The sequence below is a fragment of the Euleptes europaea genome, chromosome 8 (genome assembly GCF_029931775.1).
Source record: "Euleptes europaea isolate rEulEur1 chromosome 8, rEulEur1.hap1, whole genome shotgun sequence".
NCBI lineage: Eukaryota > Metazoa > Chordata > Lepidosauria > Squamata > Sphaerodactylidae > Euleptes > Euleptes europaea.
Genome location: NC_079319.1, coordinates 24,997,689 through 25,010,725, shown reverse-complemented (window position 1 = coordinate 25,010,725; position 13,037 = coordinate 24,997,689). Strand labels below are relative to the sequence as shown.

The 13,037-nt window shown below is 46.2% G+C and overlaps 1 protein-coding gene across 1 annotated transcript in view; it reads right to left on the bottom strand.

Moving 5' to 3' along the window:
* Positions 1-7,068: 7,068 nt before the first annotated feature.
* Positions 7,069-13,037, bottom strand: part of RGS22 (regulator of G protein signaling 22) — an 89,399-nt gene continuing 83,430 nt past the window's right edge. The window contains exons 26-27 of the mRNA XM_056854883.1: positions 11,281-11,392; positions 7,069-7,178 (exon numbers count right to left, since the gene is read on the bottom strand). Of these exons, the coding sequence (XP_056710861.1) occupies positions 7,069-7,178; positions 11,281-11,392 (222 nt within the window). The remainder of the gene's footprint in view (positions 7,179-11,280; positions 11,393-13,037) is intronic.

Genomic DNA, 13,037 nt, shown 5'->3' with positions numbered 1-13,037 from the left:
TTTGGTCTGGCCCTTCATGGGTCCTGGCAGATCTCTAGCTCAGAAGGATGCCACCCTGCCTGAATATCTTGGGCCCAGCTGGGGACGGCGGAGCTCAGAAGTAAGTCGCTCTACGTGGCAGACACTCGGAGCCGTCTCCTGTCGTGCCTCTTGGTTAAATTTTTGACCAAATATAGCAGGCTAATTTTTAAGTTGAAAATTTTGTATGGCCCGCGGATGATGTTATAAATATCCAAATGGCCCTTGGCAGAAAAAAGGTTCCCCACCCCTGCTCTAAAAACTAGGAATGAATGACTGGATCCTCTACCACTGAGCTACCTTCGCGATGGTTCAGCACTCCTCCTGCTGCCACTTCAATGTGCCAGAAAGCAAGAGGAGTGTTTTGTAATTTGGAAAGCAAGAACGGACACCCAGGCATCCTTTGGCAACACCGTTTCCAACCAGTGGGAGATACCGGCAGCAAAAATCACACTAGCAACCCCCTCCATCTGGACCACATTCCCCCCTTCACTCCATATTACAACAAGATCTGTACTTCACAGAGGATGTGTGTGTGTTTACACATTGGAATACTGTTGATGCACAACTCCTCAATCCCAGAGGAAAGGTACCCATCTGAGTTTGCTAAATTCAAATAAGACCACTCCAGCCAGCCCTGAATGAACTGGAGTAGGTGCTTCTCTGTTGCTGGTTCTGCTGGAAGATATCTCTTGATGTACTGTGGAAAACAGAGCAGTCTGTTGCCTACATTCGTTTATTTCTACTGTAGACTACGCCCACGAGTAGCTGCAAATTTATCGTTTCTTCATCACATTCCTTATTTAAGACCTGAAAAAGAACGTTTTGTTGTTGTTGTTACTAAGTGGGTTTCAGTGTCAGTAAGTGGGTTTCAAAATACGATATGATAACATCAGTCAATCAATAATAAGATTACAAGATATGATCACAATATTTGAATCTAACAGCAAAGATTCCTAGTAAGACAAAATAATACATTTTAACATAATTCAGCGTGACAAACAGGAAAGAACGAAAAGAATTTCAAGCTTTCTGCTGCTGTGATTTAAAAAAAATGTTCCTTTCATGCAGAATGCCTTTTTAAACATCTTATATGTTTCCCAACCACTAGCTTATGAGGCGTGCAATGTCAGAAATATCATTTTAAAAGTTATAAAAGCAGTTAAATTAAGTAAATATGAATGTTTAGGCCAAGCTTGAAAGAGAGAATGAAAAGATCTTGGGAAGGCCTGTACTGTGAAAGTCACCGTGGTTTGGCCCATACCAAGGGCGAAGGCTGCTGTTTGGGAAACACAAATGTCAACATTTATTTGATTTATTTAGAAAATTTATAAACCACCTCGCTAGAGCCCTGCTCAAGATGGCTCACAAAGGAGAAAAAAAAATAAATAAATCATTTTTAAAAATAAGAATTATCAATAATAAACCAAGCTATAAAAACAAGCTACTGACATAAAACCAGCATAAAGCCTAAAACTGTCCATGAAACAGCCCTTATAGCTCATTCCTGAAGCCTGCAGTAGCTGGGGACAGCATGGCAGAAATGCCTCCAAGGAGGCTTTGCGGCCGCTGCAGGGAGGAAAAGGGACATTTTTTAACTTAAAAATTAAAAAGGGGGGGAGCCAGGGCCATCTTAACACATGGGCCCGATGGTCACTTGCCCGGGGGGCCCATGAGCATAGGGGCCCTATGCTAATCTGTGTATTTTAAGTGACTTGCCATAAATAAATAGTACTACACAGTAGTCTAGACTATACTAAACTTTTTATTCCTGTGAGTGGTTGTCGTAGGGGCCCCAGCACACTGGTTTGCCCAGGGGCCCATAATGCTATTAAAACAGCCCTGGGGGGAGCCCCATAGAGAAAAGTTATGCTGCACTAGCAAAAACCTGGTGCAGCACCACTGAAGTGTAAGGAGGCGTTCCCAGCCTGAAAGGGATTATGAGTCTGCCTACTGGCAGCTCCACCCCCTAGAGTGCCCCGGGAGCGCTTCCCGATACTTCAGTGCAAGGACTTGTGCTGACAGGATGTTGCCGGGAAGCCGAGCCAACGTCTGAGGGCCACGCTGCCACGGCAGTCCAAGGGAGCCGGTTCAAGCGGCACTACGCCAGCATCCGTGACAGTTTGCATGGCGCAAGTGGCATGGACACCAGCGTTGGGGTCTGGGTGCCTCCGAAGCCCATTCGGCCCCCAGGCTCAAGAATTCACTGTTAGGCTAGAGGCAGAGAATAAAAATAGCTAAAACAGGAAGGAACTCCTTAGTTAAAAGCCTGGGTGAAAAGAAACATTTTGGCCAGCACCTGAATGACAGGAAGGTAGGTGCCAGGTCAGCCTCAAGGGAAAAGGCATCCCAAAGAATCTAAAAACATAAGAAAGACCCTGCTGGATCAGACCAAGGCCCATCAAGTCCAGCAGTCTGTTCACAAAGTGGCCAACCAGGTGCCACCACTGAAAAGGCGAGGTGTCACCACTGAAAAAGCCCTGTCTTTGCTTGCCACCCTCCTCACTTCTGCAGGCATAAGTGGCACAGAGAGCAGGGCTTGGGAAGAAGTACTTAACTGGCAGGCTGGACAGAATGGGAAAAGGCTGATCTTCAGCTATGGGTAGGGCTGTCGATTCGGCCTGAACCGAAAAACAGCTGAATTTCCCCTGATTCGGTGGTTTTTAGTTCGGGACAAACCGAACTCAAAAATGGCGGGAAACCGGGGGAGCCGAATTCAGCAAGTTCATGAGTTCACAAATAAATCCGGCAAATTCGGGGCCGTTAGTAAGCAGCATTCTCCTCCCCCAGCCAATCGGTGGCCAAGCTGGGTCTTCTTCTGGCCAATCAGTCAGGATTGAGTACTGGAGGAATCAGCTGCTGTGCGGCCGGGCCGGGGAGAGACAGAGAGAGTGAGAGAAATCCTCGTGGGGGGGTGTGCTTGTGCACATTCGTCCTTTCCGTGGCTGCAGGGGGCGCATTTTTTGGGGTACAGACCCCAAACTTTCAGTGGAGCTTCAGACAAGCCTTCTTAAGAGACCCCCGAAGTTTTGTAAACATTGGGTCAGGGGGTCCCGAGATATGGGCTCCCTTTTCTCTTTCCGTGGCTGCAGGGGGCACATTTTTGGGGGTACAGACCCCAAACTTTCAGCGGAGCTTTAGACGAGCCTTGTTAAGAGACCCCCCTCCCAGGTTTTGTAGACTTTGGGTCAGGGGGTCCCGAGATATGGGCTCCACCCCTTTTCCCTCCCCCCTTTTCCACTTCCGTGGCTGCAGGGGGCGCTTTTTGGGGGGTGCAGCCCCCAAACCTTCTGGATATCTTCATACGAGCCTTCTTAAGAGACCCCCCAAGTTTTGTAAAGATGGGTTCAGTGGGGGCAGAAATATCGGCTCCCCCCTTTTCTCTTTCCATGGCTGCAGGGGGCGCATTTTTGGGGGTACAGACCCCAAACTTTCAGCGGAGCTTCAGACAAGCTTTCTTAAGAGACCCCCCAAGTTTTGTAAACATTGGGTCAGGGGACCCCGAGATATGGGCTTTCCCCTTTTCCCTTTTCCCTATTGGGATGAATGGATCACCCGATCCTGTATGCATCTCCAGAGCAAAATGTCCCGTGCTTAAATGGAATCGTCTTGGATTACCCAGTCCTCCTCCCAGTCCCTCTTGATGGAACAGAAGACAGCCACAGTAAGACCCCTTTGGGGGCTTTAATCTATACTTTTTCTCCTGTGTGTGTGTGGGGGGGAGAAGCAGAGTCTGTGTTTGTGTGGGGAGGGAGCAGTTTCTGTGGGTGGGGGGGGGAAGCCAAAGGGGGCTTTTGCCCGTTCTGCCTGGGGGTGTGTGCCCCCTTGAGTCTCTCTCTCCCTGGTTTGAGGGGGGGCTTCAGTTGTATGTCCTCAGTTTTTCCCTCATTCATACGACGGTTAGGTCTATTTTGACGCTTGCTAAAACTGATTTTCAAATGGTGACTTAAAGAATGCATTTTCCTGGTCCCAAGTCCCATGCAAAAGGGGAAATTCCACCCCTCCTGCTCATTATGCATAGCTAGCTGCCTCTGTCCCTTTGCATGGTTTGCAAACTCCCAGGTGTCAGGTGTTGCTTTGCATGTTTGCAAAGGTGTTGCTTTGCAGTGTTGCTTTGCAGTTGTGTTGCTTTGCAAACTTCTTAGCACCTGCCCCGCCCTTTGCATGTTTGCAAAGGTGTTGCTTTGCAGTTGTGTTGCTTTGCAGTTGTGTTGCTTTGCAAACTTCTTTGCACCTGCCCGCCCTTGCTCTCATCAGCTGTTTGTCGGGGCTGGGAGCTTTGTGTGTGGGCGGCAAGCTCTGCTCAGACATGCACATTAAGGGTGGGGGGACCCCTTTCGGGGCCCATATCTCAGTCCCCCCTGACCCAATCTTTACAAAACTTGGGGGGTCTGGCAAGAAGGGTCCTTTGAAGCTCCGCTGAAAGTTTGGGACCTCTACCCCCAAAAATGCCCCCCAGAGCCGCGGAAAGGCGCGGTTGTGTTTTTAATGGCTTTATTCGGCCAAATTTTTTCCCCGAACTTTGAATTCCTGCCGAATTGCACGGACCCGAAGTGGGGGAGTTCGGACTTCGGCATATCCCGAATCTAAACGGGCTGAATTCAGCCGAATCCGAACTATACCGAATTTTTTTTAATTCAACAGCCCTAGCTATGGGTATGTACTTGTTTGGCTGCTGGCCTTGGTTTTCAAATGCATCGTCCTGCCATTATACTATGTATTAGGGTTGAAATGTCAATGCATGAATGTTTCACGATACTACATAGAGCACACTACCACAAATAATGGAACTGGTATTTAATTTGAATTATAATTCTCACAAACATTTCATTCAAGTTGGAAAGAGCCGGGGGATGCACATTTTATTTTTCTTGCGAACAGACAAATGGTGATCAGTGGTGCCGATTGCTGTTTATTATAGAAAAAGAATAGCATGACCCGGCCCTAAGGATTGTGTGGCAGAATAGCTTAAGTCTATGTACGGATCCCCGTGGCGCAGAGTGTTAAGCTGCAGTACTGCAGTCCAAAGCTCTGCTCACGACCTGAGTTCGATTCCGACGGAAGTCGGTTTCAGGTAGCCGGCTCAAGGTTGACTCAGCCTTCCATCCTTCCGAGGTCGGTGAAATGAGGACCCAGCTTGCTGGGGGTAAAGGGAAGATGACTGGGGAAGGCACTGGCAAACCATCCCGTAAACAAAGTCTGCTTAGGAAACGTCGGGATGTGACGTCACCCCATGGGTCAGGAATGACCTGGTGCTTGCACAGGGGACTACCTTTACCTATGTACGGTTACCCAGAAGAAATTACACATTATTCAGTGGGACTTATGAGTAAACAGGCATATGATTTCAGCCTTCATTGAGACAAGGTGGTTTGGGGATCTTAAAAAAGTGAACGCTTTGTAACAGTGAAAATTATGGGATCCTATATATGTTTACTCATGAATATGTTCCACAACTGAATTACTGCCAAGTAAATGTGCACATGCCCTGACCTGGATAGCCCCAAGCTAGCCTGATCTCATCAGATCTTCTGATGCTAAGAAAGGTCAGCCCCTGGTCAGTATTTGGATGGGAGACCACCAAGGAAGTCCAGGGTTGCTAGGAAGAGGCAGGCAGTGGCAAACCATCTCTGAACTTCTCTTGCCTTGAAAACCCTATAGGATCGCCATAAGTTGGCTGCCACTTGACAGCACTTTACACACATTTGTAAATGCAAGTGTAAAAGCCAAAATTTAAAAACATTAGGAATGTTAGGTACAAGCTTAACGAATCCCACGGGGCTTAGAAGCGCTTCACTTTGGATGAGAGAATGAACAATATTAATATTTGACCAAGAAGCTGGTGATGTTGGTGTGACATCATTGTGCAGATGGGGAGATGAGATTAAAAAAACACAAGGCCAACGTAAGTTACTCTTGTAAAAGTGGACGTTGGCAAAACTAGAGAGAGAAAGGAACCCAGCCCAGCAGAAGAAGCATTTCCACACTGCAAGCAGAATCTCAAAAGAATGAAGTCAGAGATGCACAGAAGGGAACACAGAGCATGTAGTGGACAGGCTGGAGCAAAGATGGCCTCTGCCACTGCCAGCCAGCAAACACACCTGGACAGATGTATACACATGAGAAGAGGATACTGTGACCACGACATCAAAACTTACCAGTCCATCAAACTAGTAGAAAACGTATAATTAAGGTATCAGGTATATATTTTGTACCCCGGCTGCTTCTACATGTAGCTCTCGCAAGAGCAATCCAGCATCCACATGATAGTTTCCCTGACACTTCCCTTACCACCCCCTTCCAACAGCTTTGATTAAAAAAAAATTGGACTTGCTAGATAGCTATAGCATTAAAATGATCTACTGGATGATCTACTATTTCCAACTTTCATTTTTTTAAGTACCTCTCTAGCACCTTTTATTGCAAAGCTGTAAGAGGAAATGCACAGCCTGCACATTTCATCTTACAACTCCACAACTAAAAAGGGCTAGAGACTTATTCTTTTTAAAAATGAAAGCTGGGAAATAGTAGATCGATGTAATGTTATAATGCTATAGCAATCTGTCAATTACTGATTTTTAAAAAGCTCTAGCCAATCCCTCCAATGGGGGGATGGGTGCCACAGAGGCTAAGGCAATGAAAATGGCACCAATGTGGGCGGGACCTACAAAAATGCACACTTTCCCATCCACATGGCATCCAAAGGCCCTTTGACTGTGATCTTTCCAAAACAATTGTACCAAACCAGTTTTAAGAAAGACTGCTGCAAAGTAGGGGGAAATACAGGGGGAAAGATGAACAGAGGATGATGTCTTGTAGATGCACCACGAAACAATGCTGCAGTAAGTAAGCCAAGGCAGAGCAAAGCAAATGCAGAAACAGTCCTAGTTGAGTTCCAGTTCTGGATTGAATACTGAGTAACAATATCAGCAATACCCCAAGGGAATTTGTTTGCAATAGGAAAACACAGATTACTAAGAAACTGGTGACATAATGCAAAACCACCAAACTGAAACACGTTAAATCTCCTTATGACATACTTGCAGGTTCTCAATGAAAACTACGTTGTTTCACGAAAGCGGAGGCAAAGGTGGTTGAGGCAGTAGGTTTTTCTGGTCCCCATGGCTGATGATTCTTCAGAGTGAAAATGGATGACATACCTGGATTGCAAAACAAACAGACAAATCTACAGAAAACAAGAACTACAGAAAAGACTACAGCTTTGCAGGGTGAAGCTTTAGGAGATGCTTCAAACTCGCATGGTCAGCCCAACAAATATATGGACTATAACTGATAGTAAGATCTGTGAAGTAGTACCACAATGATAAACAAGAAGCAGTGTTGTACAGTGGTTAGACTCAGACTGGGGAGCCCTTGTTACAAAGCTGCTTTTGTTTTGCTTCCATCTCACCCCATTCCTCATCTTGGTGTAAGGACCAGCTTCTCTCTCACATACATATCAGGCCAGTAAATCTGGACACCAAGCTACTTTGGCATAGATTTGGGCTCAAACTCAGGACTGCCAAGAGGGGGAAACTGGAGGGAACAAAACTCCTGGGGCCCAAGTCAGCTGGAGAGTCCGTAAAGCCAGCGTCATGCTGCATTCAGAATGCATCTCAATTTATTTTACTTCTAATGCAGTTCTACACTGAAGCCACTAGGGGCACAGGGAAGGTAAAGCACAGTAAACAGCAATAGTGCTGCTTCCTGCAAAGTTTACTACTAGGAGTCAAACACTTGCATATCCTGCTTAACCCATCAACCAAGCCAGCACTGGAGCAAGGCATGACCCAGCCAGCACAGCTCATAGCTGCTAGAGTCATTGGCAGGCTGCAGCCTCCTAACAAGGTTGTTGTTTCCAGTAATGTTTCTCTTTTCCTTTCCTTCCACCCAGTTCCATAGTTTTCTGCTCATCCAGATCTTTCCTCTTAGTGTATTGTAGAAAATAAAACAAGCTTTCCCCTTTTCTCAACTTCTCTTCCTCTTTTCCACACCTTCCTTCTTTTTGCTCTCTTTCTTTCATGATATGCCTTCATTTCTCTCTCCCCGCTTCCATTTCTCCCCTCCTTTATTTGTCAGTCTTGGTCATAACTCCTTCTCATCTTTGGTTGGCAACTTAGAACGTACTCAATAGTAGTGTAGCAGCAAACCCTTGTTAATATTATGAACAGAAGCCAGGGGGTGGGGAGGAGTTAATATTTTCCCATAATCTATCAAAGCAGTAAAAGGGTGCATTCCCCCGCTTTACATGCATGGTAATGGAATGTTAAACTGTCTTAGTGGTTACATATATGGAACAGAAGTTAGAACACCACCACCCCCAATTAGATTTTTTATTATATTTTAAGTGCTATTCAGGCAGTAGGTGGTGGTGGTTGTATTGGTAAGAAATCTAGGGGTTTAACGCATGGCCAATTTGTCTCGCCTTTGTGCCTTAAAAGTAGCGAATTCCCGTGGTCTAAACGCATGACCATCCAAGGGCTGCGCATCGGACCCACCTTAGGCGCTAATTAAGCACAAAAAAACCCACGGGTTAAACAATCCCTGTTTTCTAGCGATCTTTCCAGTGCTAAACCGCTACTTTTTTTTATTTCGCTACATTGCTGGAACGCCGGCGTGCGTGTAATCACATGACTAGCCCGCTACTAACCTCCTTGCGTTCAAGCTCCCAGCCCCGACAAACAGCTGAGCTGCGGGTGAGCAAGGGCGGGGCAGGTGCGAGCCGTGCTGCTGGCTAGGAAGGGAAGTGACGTGAGGGGGAAGGAGAGCTCCTTTTATGGACTTCCAGGGGGAGGGCAGAGGGTGGAAGGGGCAGAGCTTCTCTGGCCTGAAGAGTATAAAAGGCCAGAGGAGAGCTGTAGCCAGGGAGGAAGCAGGCTGTGACCAGGCTGGCTGAGCATAGAGCCACCCGGGTAGCCTCTGAGGGAGAGGAAAGCTCAGACTCTCCCTCGGACTGGTCTGAGGCTGAAGAGGCGCCTCAAGCCCCGACCCTCTCCAGGCCAGACAGACCCCCCCCCCCGACCAGCCCTGTAGGGGGGGTACTTAACATCATCACGATAGTATACCGGAACACTGGTGTCCCAAGAAAAAAAAGGGGAGAATCGGCCTTTGATTGGATAACCCCTCAGCCAATACTTGGGAAATGACACGGCGGTCACTCCACTACTATCCCACATTATATGGGTGGCTCAAACGCACGGGGAGCCTCCAGCAGCTACTTGCTTCGGATTTATAGTGGGATGGACTAGCGTCATGCGTTTGACTATCCAGTCTCGGATTAAAATATTGTGAGATAAGGGAGGAGCGAACCAAGAACATTCTGTCCATGCGTTAATCCCCCTAGTATCCTTTTGCAAATGCTACTTTGCTACTGTAAATACTAAGCTTCATGTTATATGACAAATGACATAATCTTTTTAGAAAATATGTCAGCAATATCAATCCCAGTGATCCCAGTACTTCTTATCCAGCACCACTACATAATCAACTAGCCCCTGCTTTTGTGGTAGGTAAAGGTACAAGGGTAAATGTAAATACATTTCTTACTGTTATTTACTAAATATTAATTGTGATATGACTTTTTGTGAAATACACTCCACTTCATCAAATGTAAGAAGTGTATCCTGTATTGGTACACACATGTATGTGTGTACAACTATAAAATTACAAACTTAGACATATGGTTTGGATCAGGGTCATATGGGGGGGTGGAATCTTTGTCCATGGCCAATGGTGGCTCTCAGAAGCCCTGCTCAAACTGGAAAGCAGGATGTATCTACATTGACATGTGCCTAAGGAACACACAGCCTAATCTGCCTGTTGTGAGGATAAGAAGGGGAGAGAACATGTATATGTACCCTAAACTCCTTGGAAAGAGGGTGGAATAAAAATGTAATAAATAAATACAAAGGATGCAAAAACTGTAATGTGGAATGCATACAGTAAGGGAAAGCAGTAACCTAGGCAGCCAGTAACCTAAGCAACTGAATAAGCTGACTTGTAACTAAGTTATGAAGAGCAGTGAGAAAGGTCCAATCAATCTTTTACTATAAAGAGACAAGGAGAGACAATTCAAAGCTCTGAGGAGGAGAAAACTGCCATCCTTTTGTGACAGGTTCAACAGTAGAGCTGGGGAATGCTCAGGAGGAACTATGAACATGAGAACATAAGAAAAGCCCTGCTGGATCAGACCAAGGTCTATCAAGTCCAGCAGTCTGTTCACACAGTGGCCAACCAGGTGCCCCTAAGAAGCCCACAAACAAGACAACTGCAGCAGCACCCTCCTGCCTGTGTTCCAAAGCACCTAATATAATAGGCATGCTCCTCTGATCCTGGAGAGAATAGGTACACATCATGAGTAGTACCCATTTTGACTAGCAGCCATGAATACCCCCTCTCCTGCATGAACATGTCCACTCCCCTCTTAAAACCTTTTAAGATGGCAGCTATCACCACATCCTGGGGTAGAGAGTTCCACAATTTAACTATGTGTTGTGTGAAGAAATACTTCCTTTTATCTGTTTTGAATCTCTCACACTCTAGCTTCAGCAGATGACCTCACATTCTAGTATTATGAGAGAGGGAGAAAAGCTTCTCCTGTCCACTCTCTCCATACCAAGCATAATTTTATAAACCTCTATCATGTCTCCCCTTAACCGCCTTCTTTCCAATCTAAATAGCCCTAAGCATTTTAACTGCTTTTCATAGGTCTCCTCATAAAAAGAGCCCTGCTGGATCAGACCAGATGGTTCCTATAGCCTAGCATACAGTTTCACACAGTGGCCAACCAGTTGCCCTAGAGGGCCAACTGTCAGAGCCCAGAGGCCAAGGTTTAAATTAAAAATAAACTAAAAATTGTGAGGAATCCTTTGAACACTCTGATTTTTGTGAAGTTAATATAGATCCCCATTCTTGTTCTTTAACCCTGTAGTCCCACATGTAGAGTTGTCAATCATACTACTCCAAACTTCTTATTAGGCCTGGAAAGGGAAGGGGCAGACAAAATACAGGATGTCTATTGTTATCCATCCTGCCTTTTAAGGTGGAAGAACATGTGTCTGATATATGGTGAATGATTCTTTCACAGTGAACTTGCTGGTGAAATTATGTATGACTGTATATATCCTAAGTAACTGAGACTGGATAAAAGTGGGGGAGGGGGAATGGAATATCTAAATGGTGCTTTGTGCATTTGCAAGAAAATGAGCTGTAACTGGATCCATAACCATCTCTCTCCAGCCACAGAATCTGATGAAATCTTGCCTGTATAAATTGATGGTGCTAATGATTTTTTCTCTAGATCCTCTTGAATCTTCAGAAGTACTCTTTCCTGCTGGAGAGCTTCAATGTACTTTGAATATGACCAGGAAAGTTGCTAAAAATAAAACAGCAAGAGTTAGTCACTGTGTTCTGCTTTTTGGGGGGGGTTGCTGGGGGAGGGTCCGCAGGAGGCTTCGCTAATAAGCAATCTCAACATTTTCACAATGGAAGCAGTTGTTAAAAAGAACTGAAGCTGCAAAAGAAGATTATTATGATGGCTTGCACAGAGGGGGAGGCTTCTGTGGTTTCCCTGATGATGGCACCAATACAACCCAGCAGCAATGGGGCTTTCACAGTTTCTCCGCTGTTTCCCTACTCCAGTCAGCCGGGTATCTTGGCCATCTTCTGGTCATTAGGGGTGTGGAGGGGGGAGGTAGTTGTGAATTTCCTGCATTGTGCAGGGGGTTGGACTTGATGGCCCTGGTGGTCCCTTCCAACTCTATGATTCTATGATTCTAAGTCAAACACTTAGTACACATATTTTAATAATGGCATGTGTGAGAGAGCCATTAAGTCACATCTGACTCATGACGACCCCGTAGGGTTTTCAAGGCAAGAGACGTTCGGAGGTGTCTTGCCACTGCCTGCCTCTGCATGGGCTGAGAGAGTTCTGAAAGAAGTGTGACTGGCCCAAGGTCACCTAGCTGGCTTCATGTGGGGGGGTGTGGAACTGAACCCGGTTATCTGGATTAGAGTCCTCTGCTCTGGTGTAGTGGTTAAGAGCAGTGGTTTGGGGGAGGTGGATTCTGATCTGGAGAACCGAGTTTGATTCCCCGCTTCTCCACACTAATCTGGTGGACCGGGTTGATTTCCCCACTCCTACACATGAAGCCAGCTGGGTGACCTTGGGCTAGTCACAGTCTCTCAGCTCCACCTATCTCACAGGGTGTCTGTTGTGGGGAGGGGAAGGGAAGGGAATTGTAAGCTGGCTTGATTCTGCCTTAAGTGGTAGAGAAAGTCGGCATATAAAAACCAACTCTTCTTCTTAACCACTAAACCATGCTGGCTCTTTTATAATGGTGCAATGATATAATGATACTTGATTGCCAATTATAAAACAAACAGAAAATCCCCCCCCCCATGTTGGGGAGAGGACAAGGTGGGGACAAGGTCAGGGACAATGAAATCTAAACTTTTCCACTCACACAGCAGCCATCCAGGCTTTACTCCATCTTTGACAGAACTTTGCAGTAAAGTAGGTTTGAGAAAGATCGCAGAAGAAGCTGAGGAAACCCCTGGAGGTGCAAAAATGCACCAGGATGTTATGGGGAAGCAGGAAAAGCACCAGTGCAATTACCCTGACTTCAGTGGATTTGAAGTCTTGAAATTGTTCAAAACTTTCTGTTCCTTGGCTCCACCGTCAACCAGAAGGGAGACTGCAACCAAGAAATCAGAAAGCAACTGAGAATGAGAAGGGCAGCCATGAAAGAGCTAGAAAAGATTCTGAAGTGTAAGGATGTGTTGCTGGCAACCAATATCAGGATAATTCATACTGTACTATTCCCCATTACTATATAAGGGTGTGAAAGTTGGACAATGAGCAAGGATCTGGGGGCAGCCACGGAACATGGCACAACAGCTGGTGGTGGCAGGAAGAATGGATTGGCTTTGGAGGCAACCCCATGCGGAGGTGAGCTCTGCAGAGACTAGGGAGGATCCGGCATTGGTTGGGAAGGAAGAGGCAGGGAAGGCAGGCTGAG